This window comes from Polistes canadensis, unplaced genomic scaffold, assembly GCF_001313835.1.
Source record: "Polistes canadensis isolate GaletaPanama2010 unplaced genomic scaffold, ASM131383v1 scaffold_120, whole genome shotgun sequence".
Lineage (NCBI taxonomy): Eukaryota > Metazoa > Arthropoda > Insecta > Hymenoptera > Vespidae > Polistes > Polistes canadensis.
In genome coordinates this window covers 248,890-265,542 of record NW_014569667.1, presented here as the reverse complement: position 1 = coordinate 265,542, position 16,653 = coordinate 248,890, and the positions used below count along the sequence as shown (strand labels likewise).

The window sequence follows — 16,653 nt, the reverse complement described above, 5'->3', positions numbered from 1 at the left end:
AATTTTAAAAGAAAAAAAACACGCGTATATATTTTGAGAAAGATTTATGAATATAAAAAAATATTTTTACGATGTTAAATAAATATTAATAAACATTGAAAATACCTAAATTAAAAAATGTAAATTGAAATGATTAAATTTTGTAAGAAACGGTATATTAACTTCATTGTATAGAACACAATATTAAGGAACATCAATGAAAATGTAAAATTTACATATTCGTGTATTTAGTACCGATATGTTTCTATAAAATATTAATTGTAATATCTAATGTTCTTGCAATGTATTCTATTAATTAATTGTTTTAATAATCGAGTCAAGTACAACTCACACGTATGGAAATATTATGCAAATAATAATATACAAATAAGTTATATTATTTCATGAGGTAGATCCGTTAACCCCAATTAATTTTTTTTTCTTTTCTTTTTATGAAACCTCAATTTTCCAATTTTTTATATATCCCTACTTTATAATATCGCAGTTTAAAGTATTTATTTTTAAAATCGCTTTTCTATTTCAAAATTTTTTTCTACTTTTCTCAACAATATGTTTTATTATAGCTACGGGTAAATGTTATAGTTAATGCAAATTAAAAGTTTTGAAAATTGTTTCATTCTAAACATTTTTCTTGTCTTTTTTTTGTTTTTTTACTTGAACAAAAATGTATATTTTTTCTGATCTATAAAATATTATTAAAAGTAGAGTAATAAGAGAATAGAAAGATAGGCAAAGGAATGATTTTTAATTAAATTAAACAAAGTAATCGATGTGATATTTGTTATCTCAATGATACCTAATATTGCGATAATGAATTTTATACAGCTGCATTCTTCATAATGCATATACTTTCCATATTCCATTCTTGAGGAATGAATTCTCTATTATTTACAATTTTTACAGATACTTCTATTCTTGCTGCTAAATTGTATGTACCAGGAGCTGATAATATAGCTTGCAATTTAATAGTATTCTGTGCGAGAGACTCTATGCAACAATTGATTGTCGAATGACAAATATATCGGAAGTTTGTCGAAGCATGCGGCGAGTAAAGTTGAGTCTTAATACTTGGAAGTTGAGTATCGCTAAGAAAAAAAAAACAAATCAATTAAAATGTAATTTAATGTGCTTTGAAATATTTCTTAATCACATTCTTTACCTGCTTGTTCCGATCGTGTTTATTCTGACATCAATTTTTGATTGTAGATGATTTTGTATGTACATTGTAACTGGTATAACGCAAAGTCTATTTTCTCTAAAATTATGCTCGCCTTGCCTGAGATGTCTTAAAGAAAACGTTATTACATTTTTACAGAACATAGTTGCATTCGTTTGAAAATCAACTCCTACTAATTGTTCTTTATTATGTATTATCGATAAATCTGGTATATTCCTATCTGGTCCAAATATCTTCAAACGTCCACAATATTCGCTTTGTTCTACTTGTATTTCTTTTGGATATTTGTAAACTTGATTCAAATATTTCATATCAATATGATGCTGACCAATCATTTGCCTAACGACACAACCATTTTCTATTACCTTATTTTTCCATCTAACAATTAAAGTCGAATTCATCATCATAGTACTTAGAAGAGGATCTTTATTCTTTTGATTAATTTCTTGTAACTGCAACTGCATATCAGCTGTGTTTTCATCTATATCCAATGGTAAAATATATCTCTTTTGTACAAAATTCATGAACGGATAATCTATTTCCAATATTTCATCACTTTTGGTATCCTCTATTGATACATTTGAAAATATTGATGAGTTATCCAATTTTTTTTGTAATTTAAACAAAAAATGAAATATCTCTTGAGGCCGTATTATAATATTAGATGTAAGAACAGATGATTTAAATATCGACCAAGTGTCACTTTGGCAAGACACAGCTAATATTGATATTTCATTAATTAAATTATCATGAATCTGATTCATGTTCTTCACTGACATTTTCATATTTAATGTCGGTAGGGTATCTTTAAATACTGAACTTTTTGATGCGATTGCTCTGATTTTAATCGAATCCAATACTTCCAAGTGCCACGTGTGTCTGCATAATCTGTGTCTTGGAATACTTTCAGAGTCAACATTCTCGTAGTAAAAAAGTAAATCTAATCTATGACTTCCCTTTTTATAAGGCGCTTGTATCCATAATGGCATCTTATGAACATCACCTACGTTTAAAATGTTATTTTTATCTGAAGATAGCAAAACTTTTGTTACAGCTTTATTGCTTTTCTTCGATGAATGTTCTGAAATTTATATGTACATATATCATTTTCTTAATGAATATCTTTAATAAATGAATGAATCAATAAATCGTTTATAGTATATGTATGTATACTTATATAGAAGGAAAGTATAAAACAAATTTACCATTAAGCTCATCTTCATTTCCCAATGAAAATAACTTAGCATTGACAGAAGTAAGATAAATATTTGTTAATGGCGCATTTCCTATATTTTTTAAAGTTACTTCTACTTTTTTTATTTCTCCGCATAACATTTCAGATGATAATTTGCTAAAATAAACCTGTAAGCATAGTTTAGTTTAGTCCGATATTGAAATACGTAAAATAAGTGACTTCTTTACCTGCATATATGGAGCTTTCTTAATGACACTCATCTCTAATCTATAATCTGCAGCATATATTTGTACGCCTGGCTTTTCTTTGACATTTTTTAATTTGGGTCCTTTGATCTCGAACAATCGTTTTCCAGCAACAGAAATGCTTGGATTCGCAATAGGTGCGTCTAACATTGCATGAATTGGATTAGACATGTTGTACTTCAAACCCAAGACTTTGACCTGTCCTACTTGCTTAGGTATCAGAGATAATACAATACGTTCTTTACAAACTGGATGTAATATTATCGAATGGATTACTTGCGTGTCAACCGATTCCGATTCCGACGATCTTTCCAATACATTTGTTTCATTAGTAACAGAATGATCGCTACTTGTAAATGACCACAATAAAGTTACGTTGGATAACGGTAATGGTATATGCAGTGGATTATGTAATTCAATAGAAAAATGCACTGGCTCATTCAAGACGGCATTTGGTTTGACAGTATTATTACTTATACTCGAATACAATATAATGGATGGCTTAAATATCATAGGTGGTGTTCCCTGAGCTTCGATTATAAGTATTTCTTCCATCTTTGACCATCTTACATCGTCTGTTTCTTCGTCGTCTAGTGATACATGACTCGCCGAAATACTATCTTCGGTCGATTCGCATAAATGCCCATATAATACCTTAATCTTGCTGCTATCTATTAATGGTAAAGGCAAAACAGGAAGCTCCTGGTTATTCGTAGCATCTTCTTGAAGTAATAACTATATAGAAACACATAATGGTTTTATTCGATCATTGGGAAATTATCATCGATATTGCTTCATTTCATACGCGCAAACTCACATTATGAGTATGTAAAAATTCTCGTAAAAAAGCAGCTTGTTGCGGTGCTGGTTGTTTACTATTAGCATTCAATAATTTTTCAAATGCCTTGACAGATTCTTTAACTTGCTTTAAAGAAGCTGCTTGCCTACCAATGGTAAAATGTATATGATCTTCTGCCAATGACCATCCTCTGTCACGATATACCTAATAAAAATAGTAATATAATATATTGTAACGATTGTACTATTATAATGATATTAGATAGAAAAAAATATCTAATCGATATTACCTGATAAGCTTGCTGATAACATCTTAAAGAATGTTTTCGTTGGCCTGCTTTTGAAAATCTATGCCCAGCCAAGACAGCATGAAATGCATACTTTCTCATCATTTTGGGACCAATAAAACAATAAGCAGCTTGTTCGAGAAGTAAAGCCGAACGCAAATCAGAATCTTCGCACGTCATACGTATTAACTGTTTGGCTGCTTCCCCGTATAATCCACGGCCCTTCAAGCACTCAGCGCTGAGCAATGTTGCTCTCGTTGCAAATTGGGGCATCTTACAACTATTTGAATAAGTTAATATTGCATCATCCATGTACTCTATTGTTTTTCGATTCATTTCACCTTGCATGAAAGCGCTCAAACCAGCCATTTCTAGAGCACCCGCGTAATAAAGCCATGCTTGATCGCCTGCAAAATCTCGTTTTGCGCTATGATATGCTTGATAAGCCAGCGAATAATGACCAAATATAAAAGACAAGTCACCCAAACGACGCAATTGTAACTCGGAAGACTCTGCGGTATAACTGAAATTGAAATACATTTGAAATTTGATGGTATAGCAATTGGTAAATAATAAATTTTTATGTTGTTTCTAGAGACATACAAATAGGACATACATCACAGCATTTAATGGAGCGGATCCAGGCGCTCCTGGTTTATTTGTACCGAATAATCTTCTTGTTGCGCTAAAAAGTGATCTACTAACACCCTTTTTATTCGAAATAACGTCATTTAATAAACCAATTTGTTTCTCAACATATGGCAATAAACTCTTCAAACAAAATTCTGTTATGAGTGACCTCAGTCTTTCAAGATCTTGCGTAGATAATCTAGCACCGTGTTGTGCAGCAATGTAATTTGGAGAATCTGCCCAAACATTGGCATTGATTGGTGAATTACTAGATATATGAGCTTTAATATTAGCAGTCAAACTAATATTATGTAACTTGTCATTCTCCGGACTAAGCGGGTGAATAGTTACAGAGACTGCTTCTTGTCCAACTTCTAATTGCACGTTGCTAGCAGGTTCTGACATTTCAGAAGAAAGGCTTATCGTATCGGCTACATCTGGAGAAACTAATGCATTGTTTTGCGGAACAACCGGTGTTCCAGCTTGACTCGATCTGTAATAGATTAATATAATAAATGAAAGACAATTTGCATCACAACAATTGTATATCTTTTTGTACTTACTTTTCAGACTCTGTTGTCACTTCATTTGGCATAGCAGATACACCTCCCATGTCTGCCGGAGTACGTGGTGAACTATTTTGTTCGCTACCGCTCGATAACTCTGTACGTTTTATTAAAAATTGGCTCCAAGGATCTGGTAAATGTGAATTGTCATCAATTTGTCCCGGTGGTCGTGAATTCATTTGTAAAAGGAAACAATTATTAGCACCATAAATATTTTTCATCTCTGTAAAAACAGTTTCTGCCCTGAAAAGAAGATTAATCAATATAGTAATCACAAATAAATTATTTCTATTATATATATAAATAAGAAAAGGACAAATTGTATTTAATTACTTATTTTTATCGTCCAGTAAGGCATCATGTATTAGGATGTAATATCTTAATGCATTGTTATTAAACCACTTTGGTAATTTCCCAGGAATACTTTGGTGTAATTGTGAACCCATTGCTTGTACTTTGTCTAAAGGATTATCATCTGCCGTTGAAACAACAATCATACAAGCTAGAAAGTGTCTTGTAAATTCATGATCCGAAGGAAACTGCACGCTAAGAAACATTTCTCTCCATGCTTCAAACCATGGAACGGATATAGGAATATCTAAATCAATGGTTCCAATACGAATAACGGTAGTACGATCGCACATGGACAAACTAACAGCTTCATTTAACATTTTCCTTGCGACACTGGGTTCAGGCGGATGTGCATTAACATCTTGTATAGAAAGTCGAAGATTTCTAATGGTTACAACATTTCCTTGTGGATCCTTCAAATGTCCTAGAATAGTTGTACAATGCATAGAATATAACACTTATAAATGGGTTACAAAGATAGTTCGCACTTGGACACATTTATGAAACTACCGAATTTTTTGCTATGAAATTGTAAACGTAGGTAGTAATTATAATAGTAAGAAACAACTGTTTGCTTGAGAAATGATAAAAGACAAAAGGTATTTCTTTTTCTAACTTGTAAACATCATTACCTTCGGTATTTAACTTGCAGAATGGTTGCAAAAGTTCAACAAATGATAAATTATTTTTTTGACATGTCGCATCGGCAGCAGATGTGCATACTGCAGCAATTTGTGGGGAAAAGGTATTGCTGATAAACTCCCGTGGGGTTAACTTGCATTGAGCCATTACTATTTCTTATGATTATTATTATACTTTTCTCCTTTTTCTTTTTTTAGTAAACGAACGAACGAATTTTTCTTATTTTTTTTGTATTAAGTACTACGAACACTATGATCATACACACATATTCGCATTCATAATAACACTAAATCTACGCATTATTTTACGTGAATAAAAGTGACAGCGACGAAAGCAACATAGTACTTCGCTCGTAAGGATGAACATGTCTACCGGACTGGAACAGCTGTCTATCAAATATTACGAATCATTAGATTTCAGAAAACGATCTATCATATTTTTTTTTAATCATGTTATATTCTTTCTTTTTCTTTTTCTCTTTTTTTTTTCTTTCTCTCTCTTTCGAGACTTTACATCTTCATTGAAAATATAGGCTTATTAACGAATAGAGAGAATCAAACAGAGCGGATCTTTCTATGAACCGTAATTTTATTATTTTCCCATATATAAATGAGGTTTCGCGCCATCTACAAGTTCCCAACTCCTTCCACCAATCAAAGTGGCGCTAAATACGAATCACTACTCGCGTCGTTGAATATCGATAAATCCAATCGGATAAACTTCCTGTTTTTATCTTTTTTTAAATTTACCTATCTATCATTGTAGAATATACATAATAGACGAAAAACAATAAATCTTTTAGTACAATTTTCTTTTTTTATCTATATACTTTCAATTATGCATCGAAATAAAACTACATATGTGTATATATTTATTTTAAAGAGAGATAAAACAATTATATTAATTAGAATGTAAATCATTCTGATGCCAAAGATGAAATAATTTTTAGTTTAAACATTTGACATGCAACAAATGGTTTATAATTTGTAACTGCTCGTTAAAATAATAAAACAATTAATAAAATTTCTAACCTTCTAACCAATCAAATGAATGATTTATGATCATGTGACTATTGGCTACTACTTCTACTACTGCCATATAATAAATATGACCATAGCAAAATTATTTATACACACGGTTATTCATATTTAATACATTATTGTATTCGTATTTAATTGTTATATTTGTTGTATTTTCAATATGTCACTATAAATATTCAACCAACAAACGAGTAAGGACCAATGACGCGCGATCGTTGAGTAGATTTTACATCATAACATTTATAAAGCTCTGTGATTGGTTGTTGCATGTTGGCGCTTCTTCGTATTTATTGGTTTTATTTTTTTTGTAACAAAGTTATATTTGTTTATTTATGAAAAAATAATTTTATTAATAATCATTAGAATAGATGAGAAAAAATAAATAAATATAAAGATATATTGTTGAAATAAGAAGAAATGTATAAGCTTTTTCATGTAAAATAACTGAAGGTGGCGCCAAAATCTGCCGAAAAGGGACTGTTTTTCGTACACCAAGTGTATCCTACGGCCGTTATTTAAGCGTAAGAAGGACTACTTTAAACGCCTCTTCCTCATTAAGAGTAGAGTTGTATTCACGTGTGGTTGTGTCCCTTCCCAAAATAGGTCACACAACCCACTTCCATTCAATTCGTGAAATAACTCTCCTATAAAAAAATCCAAAAAAAATATAAAATTGCAAAAATACAACCAAAAAAATCGTAAAACTGTTGCTGAAAACCGCGATACTTAAAGAAATTGTGGAAAAAAATAGTAATTGCTTTACGAAGAACGACGTGGTCCGAGGGCAAGCCATATTGAAAGAATCGAGGGAAAGCACAAAGTTGAGAAATTTTCATCTATAAGGGCCCGCAAGACCAGGTAAAAAATAAAAATGAATCCAGGAGCTCCCAATTACCCAATGGCTTCGCTTTACGTGGGAGATTTGCACACTGATATTACCGAGGCAATGCTTTTTGAAAAGTTTTCATCGGCTGGCCCCGTACTTTCCATTCGTGTATGTCGGGATATGATTACGAGACGATCTCTCGGTTACGCATATGTCAACTTTCAACAACCTGCTGATGGTGAGTATTTGATTATTATTATTCCTAAGCATGACAAAATTCCACGCAATTCTCCCTTCCTCCGAGCATCTTGCCATGCTTTATTTATGCGCCTATGGCACGTGCAATGCATTGTGCAAAGCCACCATATTGGATCTCGCAATACTTTGAATAATGGATGACGATTGAACGATTCATGCCGTCTATTCGATGCGTTTATATATTATTTGCTATTTCGAAGAAAAAATTAAAGAAAATACTGATTGTATTATTTTTTTTATTTTTGTATACATTTTTATTTTTGTAACAATGCGTAAGGATTTTAATTTTCTTACAATGATTCCTTTTCTACTACAAACAATCGTTATTATTGTAATTTTATAGTCACATTTGATAATATAAATGTATTATTCTATTTATTTATATAATATTATTCAATAAATAAATAAAATATTCGTTATAATAATCTATTGTATAATGAATTGTAGCCGAACGCGCGTTGGATACTATGAATTTCGATATGATCAAAGGGCGGCCTATAAGGATAATGTGGTCCCAACGTGATCCTTCTCTTCGGAAATCTGGCGTTGGGAACGTTTTTATTAAAAATTTAGATAAAAACATTGACAATAAAGCAATGTATGATACATTTTCTGCTTTCGGTAATATTCTTAGCTGCAAAGTTGCTCAAGACGAGTCAGGTGCATCTAAGGGATATGGCTTTGTCCATTTTGAAACAGAAGAAGCCGCTAACAAATCTATTGACAAAGTTAACGGAATGCTGTTGAATGGGAAGAAGGTAATTTGTTTATTATAGTACATACCTTCTATTGGATTAGATTTATTTACATTTTTTTCTTTTATCTTTAGGTATATGTCGGTAAGTTTATCCCTCGTAAAGAACGTGAAAAAGAATTGGGAGAAAAAGCGAAACTTTTTACCAATGTTTATGTAAAGAATTTCGGAGAAGACATGACCGATGATAAGTTGAAAGAAATGTTTGAGAAATATGGGACCATCATAAGTCATAAAGTGATGAACAAGGATGACGGGAAATCTCGAGGTTTCGGTTTTGTCGCCTTTGAAGATCCTGATGCCGCTGAACAGGCTGTTTTAGAATTAAATGGAAAAGAAGTGGCAGAAGGAAAATGTATGTATGTAGGTAGAGCTCAAAAGAAGGCGGAACGTCAACAAGAATTGAAGAGAAAGTTTGAACAAATGAAGATAGAACGGTTAAACCGTTATCAAGGTGTTAATCTTTACGTTAAGAATTTGGATGACACCATCGACGATGAACGTCTAAGAAAAGAATTTACACCTTTTGGTACCATTACCTCTGCTAAAGTTATGATGGAAGAAGGACGTAGCAAAGGATTTGGCTTTGTATGCTTTTCTGCCCCGGAAGAAGCAACTAAGGCTGTAACAGAGATGAACGGTCGTATAGTAGGTACTAAACCGTTGTACGTTGCTTTAGCTCAACGTAAAGAAGATCGCAAGGCTCATCTTGCTTCGCAATATATGCAACGCATGGCTAACATGCGTATGCAACAAATGGGTCAAATATTCCAACCTGGTGGCGCCGGCAGTTATTATCTACCAACTATTCCTCAACCACAAAGATTTTATGGACCGGCACAAATTTCCCAAATTCGTGCGACACCACGTTGGCCGGCGCAACCAAATCAAGTTAGACCTAATGCGCAAACTGGTAGCTCTGGCTTCGCCGCCATGCAAGGACCGTTTAGAGCTGCTCCGCGAGCTCCTGCCGCTCAACCTGGTACTATGCGCAATACGATATCTGCCAGACCAATTACGGGTAACGTATCGCGTGTACTTTGTTTAAATATTATCCTAGTAGAAAGAGAGAAAGAAAGAGAAAGAGAATATTTAATAAAAATAATTTTTATTGTAGGTCAACAAACGGTAGGCAGCGCAAATATGCAAGGACGTTCTATGGCTGGGCAAGCAGTTGGAGTTTCTCCGCAGAGCCGTCCTTCCAATTATAAATACACATCAAATATGCGTAATCCTCCGCAGGCGATGGCAGTTCCTGCCCAAGCTCCGGTCCAACAGGCAGTTCACATTCAAGGCCAAGAACCATTGACTGCCTCCATGTTAGCAGCTGCTCCTCCACAGGAGCAGAAACAAATGTTAGGAGAACGTTTGTTCCCATTGATACAATGCATGTATCCGCAACTCACTGGGAAGATCACAGGAATGTTGTTAGAGATCGACAATTCAGAACTTCTTCATATGCTGGAGCATAATGAGTCATTAAAAGCTAAGGTTGAGGAGGCTGTGGCAGTACTGCAGGCTCATCAAGCCAAGCAGGCTGTTGCTTCGAAAAAAGAGTAAACCGCCATTCAATTTAAGCTGTCATTTTTATTCTATTATTTTAATTATCTTTTAATTTTTTTTCTTCTTTTTATTTCTTCTTTTTCTTTATTGTCATTTTGCAATTAATCTTCAGTTGAAAAATTTCCTTCTAAAATGCTTTATGATGGCTTAAGCGATTGTTATGTAATGGCGAGGAACAACAAAGTTATATTTGAAAGCTAATATTGATCGCGAGACGATTTTCTTCAAGTTTTATGATAATAAATTTTTCTTTGATGGTAGAAATCGACTCGATTTTTATTCGATCTCCCAATTTTTTCAATTAAATGTGTTCTATTAAGTGTATCACGATCGTGTATAATAATCTTTATAATTTTCAATTAAAGTTTCAAATAAAAATAAAACTTCCTACTGTTAAACCTTTTTTTTAGTTTTTTCTACAAATTCATCTATATGATAAATTTTGTATTATAGAAAAAAAAACCGAATAAAATGGTGTTACATACGAATAAGAAAATGGAAAAACGAAACATTTCCAGTGGTTCCTGTTAATAAACTTTTAAAATACGCGCCTTCCGAGTAATTTATTATTGCAATTATAATATGAATTGTGGTTGGTCAATTGATCACGTGGTACTTTATACTTGATACATGATAGGTTAGCTTCTTTCAATCGTGAAAGTGTGACACAGCCCAAATATAATTTTCGATCGTATGTATGGTACAAATAATGTACAATCAAGAGGAAATGTGCGAAGGATTATATACGTAGCTGTGGATTAACTGTTATAAAGCGCCGGATGTATTATTAGAATAACTCTAATTACATATAGGTGGAATTATACATATATGAAGGATCGAATAAAGCCGGTTAGTAATTATTTTGCACAATAAATATTTCGCGAATTAGACATTAAGAGATATATAACAAGTTCAATATACATATGATATATACGAACATTGTAATTAAGTAGTTCAGGCACGATTGGTTGAAATCGTTTAGAAGAAATGACTTTGATTATGTCGTAATATATAGATTAATATATAGATTATCGAACTATTTATAAACAATTCAATAATTACGAATAATTTTCCATTAAAGATTTATTTTTTTTTGACATGTATTTGTATATACATATATACTAATGAAAAGAAATTGATTTCTCTTTTCGCATACTCAATTGGAAATATTTTCTACGTCACACTTTAATTTGTACGTAGCCTACATATTTGAGAGTTCGGTGCAGATTATTATTAAAGGTGCGATTCAAATATGCGCAAATATGCTCATATATTAAAGGAATGTATTTATATATTTTCAATACATATTTCATTTATTTTGTTTACGAAATCTCATTAGATGAACCATTTCATTAGATATTCTCTGTCAAAATCATACGTAAAGGGTATTTTTCTCTAAGTATTAAGAAACGCGTATGGTCGCTTAACGACACGTATACGTATACGTATATGTATGTGAAAAGAACAAATAAAAAGCAATATTGATATAAATTTGTATATCGTTAAATAATTAATGTTAATGTTATTAAACACACATAGGAAACGTTAAATATATTTCACAGATTTGTACTTGAGGAAAGTTATAAACTATTTGATACAATTGAATTTATTTGACATATGAAGCATCCAAAATGGATTATGATAAGGTCGTAACAAATTTGCGTGCAGTATTACTGTCCGCTAAAGGAGGTATTCCCATAAATGAAATAAACCGTAAGTTGGAAAATTATTAATATATCATACGTACTGAAATATATTTCTTCAAATTTACACCATAATCATTTTTTCTTCATTTGTAATAATACAGAAGATTTTAAATTAATTATTGGGGAAAATATACCATATCGCAAACTTGGCTATCAATCTCTGGAAACTTTCTTAAAGTCAATATCTGGAATTAAAATTATTAATAAAGGTAGACAAACGTTCGTAGAAGTTTCTAGTGAAAAGTCTTCTCATCTTTCTAAACTAGTATCACGACAGAAGAGTAGGAAAAAGGTTGCTTTCATTTGATATAGTAACATAAGTTACGTATAAGATATTTGTCTTATACGATATGTATTTTTATTATCTTTTTATGTACTATTTAATCACAGAAAAGTTTCCATCACAATTCAATGCCATGTCGAATTCCACGTTTAACCAGGAAGGTCGTTGACTCTGGGAAAAATGTTAATGCAAATTCTTCCATGCTAACTAAAAATTCGATGAAAAACAACGCTAGTTTCAAACAAGAAAAGTATATACTTTTTTAATCATAGAATAAAGTACAAAATGATAGGTTTTATTTAGAAAAAAATGTGATTCATTATTTATTCAGGATCATACCTCTCTTGCAAGTTCCAACAGAATATGCACCTCTTTCTTCTTTAGAAAGACCCAGATATATTCAAGCGGCTTCAGAATCATTTACTTCTCCTAGCAAAGTAAACACTTTATATATATCCATACTTGATAATAATATTCTTATAAAATTAAATGATTAAAAAATGAATTATTTATATTTTTAGAAATTGAAGGATAGAAAATCAAATACTATTCAAATGATAATTAATCAAAATGTTAATAAATTTAACAACGATATCTTTTCTAAAAACAATGGCAATAGTGACAAGTCTTCTCAACCTGCGATAACATTTAAACCAAACACCCTGCAAGAACATTTAAAAGTTTGTAATAATGAAAAATCGTCTTCCAATATAAGCGGAAGGCTTAAAATTAATTCAAACATTCCATCCCATTCTCTTATATGTAATAACGTATCGACGCCTACAAATTCTGAAATACTATCGCCATTATCTCCTGCGCAACTAATAGGAAACAAATTAAAATCATCTTCGACCACAGAACCATTAAAAATCTTGGTATGTATATATATTTTTATAAGATATAAAAACCTTTCTAGAAATTGTCAAGACAAATATAAATGTTTATTTCTGTTTAGGTGCAAGAAACTAATCAGAAAGAAACAGTTTTGAAATCAACTTTGGTATTCAAAGAAGATCCAAGACATCAATTAAGTATCTGTGCAAAGAATTTTAATTTACCCGAACCTATATACAGGATATTATCAACAACTGATAAAAGTCCAACGGTAATGGCTATATATGCTCATGTCAAGGTACGCTATATCTTAATTATTAAACTATTCTTTTAAGTAATATATTGTTAATACACATGTATAGATAGGATCGTACGGATATAGTAATTATCCACACGATGCAAGTTCCAACGACGAAGCTCAAAAATTAGCAGCTAAAATAGCATTGAAGGATCTTATTGATAAATTTGGTTCATTGTCTAACGTCACGGAAACTATCGATAAAAAATTAATACAAAATCGTATAAAACAAATCGTGGATACTCACATGAATGGAGTTTTCAAAGATCAAATACCTGCATATTACAAACAAAGATACGGAGGGTGCTTACCTGCAGGTTGGTTTAATATCATTGAAGAATGCCCTGAGATTATATTAGAGAAAGGTGCTGATAATTCTATTATTTTACAACGATATGAGATTCGAACGGAAAAGGTAAAGCATTTCAATTTATTGACGAACTTGTGACTTTCATTTTTATTTTTCACTATATTTATCATTTTTTTCAAACTTCACAAGAATATTTATACAGAGTATTTGTATTTTTATTTTAGGCATTCCATCCCATTTCAACAAAATCGGATAAAATATTATTGAATCCGATAGGATCAATAATACCAGGACAATTGCAATTGCCTGAAGATCAATATTGGATTGTATATGTTTGTAATATCATGAGTACAGTCGATGTTTGGGTTCGAATTGGTGGTGCTAATTATAGCGTAAGAGCTAATATTAACAATTTTATGATCAATAATTAAGCAATCATTTGTAAATATTTTTGACAAATATTAACTTTATTCGACATTCAGGACAAATTTGATATTATGATAGCCGATATGATGGAATATTATGGTAGAAGCCAATCTTCTGTTAAATTAGTCGAGATAGGAGGTTATTATGCAATATTCGAAGATGATTCTTGGCATAGAGTTCGTTGTGAAGAATTCGATAATACCACTGGGGTTGTTACTGTCTTATTCATCGATCATGGCGATGAAGTTAAACGTTCCTTAAGAGATTTACGTATATTGGATAAAAAGTTTTGCAGCTTACCGGCTCAAGTAATATTCTATTAGATATGCATGCACAAGATATGTACAAGTCAATGACAACAAATTTATTTTTCCTTTTCTAGGCAATACGTGTTTGTTTAGCTGGTTTGGAAGACTTGCGAGATTATGAAGCTGTTTTACCTCGTATAGAATATTTATTACTTGGCTTAAGTTTTTATGTCGAAGTTCTTAATCATGGCTTTGATAAAGATGGTCCATACGCAACGGTTAACTTTTACGATACAACTGGTCCGGAAGATGTCAATTTAAATAAAGTTCTATATAAACAGATATTAAACGATGTAGCTTCATCACAAATGGAGCTTGTAAGTGATTATTTCTTCTCTCTTAAGTTTTCTCTAATATGTACATTTGTACATTTGCTTTCAGACAGAGGATGTTACAGAAGTTTTAGTCTCGTACGTAGACAAAAATGGCGATATTTACATTCAGATGCAAACGGAGGGAATGAAGTACTTATTTGGTTTGATAAATCGGTTGACGCAAACTAGATTAACTGAAGATATTTTGGGAAACAGTACAGTTACTGTTATTGACAGAATGAAAAAATATCTTGTATCCTTCAATGGAAATTGGTATAGAGGAGAAGTGGCGAATATTTATCCAAATAGTCAAATTAAGATGTTCTTAATTGATTTTGGCACTACAGTGATTGTGAATAAAGCCAATTTATTGCATTTGGAATACCTTTCTGATTTGTTAAATAAATTTCCTGCACAGGTTAAATCTTTTTTCTTCTGCTTGTGTAAAGTGGTACGTATCATATATAATTTAGTAAATGTGTATATTTTTCAGGCTATTAAAGTAAATCTCCACGATATTGAGAAATCAATGTTTAATGAGAAGATGGTTTCTCGGCTAAGGAAGCTTGTTCCACATGGTCAACCGATTCTTATAAAGGCGATTTCACATTCGTCTGTCAATACACCATTAGTAGAAATATTTAAACGTATTCAACCTGATAACATTCTTGCTTCTATTAATACTACCTTAGTTTACGAAGAACTCGAAAGGTATATTAGGATAATAATAATGTACAAAATCATTATTTTTTTTTCATTATTATGATTTGAATGTAGTAGAACTATTGGAGATGGTAATAACAATGTCAAGTTGAAAAAACGTATTACGTCTCGAGTTGCAACGAATGAAAACGACGATGTTATAAAAACATTAAAGCCTCCGAAGATCGCAGGAATTCGCGAATTTTTTGATGTACATGTTACAATGGCTGCCAATCCTGGAAATTTTACTGTTCAACCGCTCGATGACAAACGATCTTTAGAGGTATTGTCAATATTTATTTTATTCCAATTGATTTGTCATTATTTGATATGCTTATTAAATATTAATTCAGGTAATGATGATCGAATTACAAAAAGTTTGTTTGACTTATCAAGGATTGTATCCAACGATTGAATCGATTAAAGAAGGCAATTTTTATGCGGCTAAACATAAAGATAAGCATTGGTATAGGTAAATAATATAATATTTTTATATCATTATTATATATTTCGAATATATTTTCTTATTATCCAAATGATATTTTCTAGAGTAAGCGCTATGAATATTATCGATGAAAATATGGTTACGGTATATTTCTGTGATTTCGGTGACGTATGTATTCTATCATTAGACAAATTACAACCTTTGAAAAGTCAGTTTTTAGAATTACCATATCAAGCGATAAAGGCCAAGCTAGTCGGTAAGTCATTTAAATGGACATAACATAATGGATCATATCTACAAATTCAGTATATACATTAGTATACAAATTGTATCAATTATTACAATAATTACAATTATTAGGAATAAGGCCTATTAACAAGGATTGGTCGGTGGAAGATTGCTTAAGATTTCAACAGTTGGTATTAGAAAAGAACTTTGTATCTATAATCATTGAATCGACTCGCGACGACAAAAATCCTGTTGAAACTATACTTGGTCTAAAATTGATAGACGTAGAGACATCGGAAGACATTTTCATTGATCAACTTTTAGTAGACGAAAATCGTGCTGTATTTATAGACTGAATTGATTATCCTAGTAATAAATCAGGATAGTAATACCAAAAGTTATTATACATTTCTACATTGAAACAAAAGTAATAAGATAAAAAAAATGATAAAAAAAAAATGATAAAA

At 31.5% G+C, this 16,653-nt stretch overlaps 3 protein-coding genes across 10 annotated transcripts; 2 read left to right on the top strand and 1 right to left on the bottom strand.

Moving 5' to 3' along the window:
• Positions 1 to 143: 143 nt before the first annotated feature.
• Positions 144 to 6,477, bottom strand: LOC106787938 (trafficking protein particle complex subunit 8). 2 transcript variants are annotated; one of them, XM_014750726.1, is made up of 10 exons: positions 5,882 to 6,477; positions 5,232 to 5,673; positions 4,896 to 5,141; positions 4,319 to 4,825; positions 3,706 to 4,225; positions 3,435 to 3,620; positions 2,600 to 3,352; positions 2,383 to 2,539; positions 1,160 to 2,258; positions 144 to 1,085 (listed from the first exon to the last, which is right to left on the bottom strand). In XM_014750726.1, the coding sequence occupies exons 1-10, from the start codon at positions 6,036 to 6,038 to the stop codon at positions 818 to 820; spliced, it is 4,335 nt and encodes a 1,444-aa protein (XP_014606212.1). In that variant the 5' UTR covers positions 6,039 to 6,477; the 3' UTR covers positions 144 to 817. The 2 variants fall into 2 exon arrangements, with proteins under 2 accessions (XP_014606212.1, XP_014606213.1); XM_014750727.1 differs by lacking the exon at positions 144 to 1,085 and having other exon boundaries at positions 1,231 to 1,469; positions 1,543 to 2,258; positions 5,882 to 6,038.
• A 988-nt stretch (positions 6,478 to 7,465) lies between these two features.
• On the top strand, positions 7,466 to 10,596 carry LOC106787918 (polyadenylate-binding protein 1). Its single transcript, XM_014750697.1, has 4 exons — positions 7,466 to 7,995; positions 8,463 to 8,773; positions 8,845 to 9,790; positions 9,887 to 10,596. Exons 1-4 carry the CDS (start codon positions 7,803 to 7,805, stop codon positions 10,327 to 10,329), a joined length of 1,893 nt encoding a protein of 630 aa, XP_014606183.1. The 5' UTR covers positions 7,466 to 7,802; the 3' UTR covers positions 10,330 to 10,596.
• A 282-nt stretch (positions 10,597 to 10,878) lies between these two features.
• On the top strand, positions 10,879 to 16,653 carry LOC106787917 (tudor domain-containing protein 7-like). Of its 7 annotated transcripts, none has more exons than XM_014750692.1 (17): positions 10,879 to 11,181; positions 11,895 to 12,045; positions 12,140 to 12,330; positions 12,429 to 12,571; positions 12,653 to 12,758; positions 12,843 to 13,196; positions 13,277 to 13,453; positions 13,518 to 13,868; positions 13,988 to 14,155; positions 14,246 to 14,497; positions 14,572 to 14,814; positions 14,879 to 15,229; positions 15,305 to 15,522; positions 15,592 to 15,796; positions 15,867 to 15,985; positions 16,063 to 16,214; positions 16,319 to 16,653. In XM_014750692.1, the coding sequence occupies exons 2-17, from the start codon at positions 11,964 to 11,966 to the stop codon at positions 16,540 to 16,542; spliced, it is 3,336 nt and encodes a 1,111-aa protein (XP_014606178.1). In that variant the 5' UTR covers positions 10,879 to 11,181; positions 11,895 to 11,963; the 3' UTR covers positions 16,543 to 16,653. The 7 variants fall into 7 exon arrangements, with proteins under 7 accessions (XP_014606178.1, XP_014606179.1, XP_014606176.1 ...); XM_014750693.1 differs by having other exon boundaries at positions 10,883 to 11,181; positions 13,277 to 13,426; positions 15,589 to 15,796; XM_014750690.1 differs by having other exon boundaries at positions 10,884 to 11,181; positions 15,589 to 15,796.

Coding starts and splice junctions, on each gene's coding strand:
- LOC106787918 (XM_014750697.1), top strand. CDS start 7,803: ATGAATCCAGGAGCTCCCAATTACCCAATGGCTTCGCTTTACGTGGGA. Junction 8,774..8,844: donor TGCTGTTGAATGGGAAGAAG/GTAATTTGTTTA, acceptor TTTTATCTTTAG/GTATATGTCGGTAAGTTTAT. Junction 9,791..9,886: donor ATCTGCCAGACCAATTACGG/GTAACGTATCGC, acceptor TTTTTATTGTAG/GTCAACAAACGGTAGGCAGC.
- LOC106787938 (XM_014750726.1), bottom strand. CDS start 6,038: ATGGCTCAATGCAAGTTAACCCCACGGGAGTTTATCAGCAATACCTTT. Junction 4,826..4,895: donor GTGACAACAGAGTCTGAAAA/GTAAGTACAAAA, acceptor AATCTATTACAG/ATCGAGTCAAGCTGGAACAC. Junction 3,353..3,434: donor AATTTTTACATACTCATAAT/GTGAGTTTGCGC, acceptor GTTTCTATATAG/TTATTACTTCAAGAAGATGC.
- LOC106787917 (XM_014750690.1), top strand. CDS start 11,964: ATGGATTATGATAAGGTCGTAACAAATTTGCGTGCAGTATTACTGTCC. Junction 13,197..13,276: donor CAGAACCATTAAAAATCTTG/GTATGTATATAT, acceptor ATTTCTGTTTAG/GTGCAAGAAACTAATCAGAA. Junction 13,454..13,517: donor CTATATATGCTCATGTCAAG/GTACGCTATATC, acceptor ACACATGTATAG/ATAGGATCGTACGGATATAG.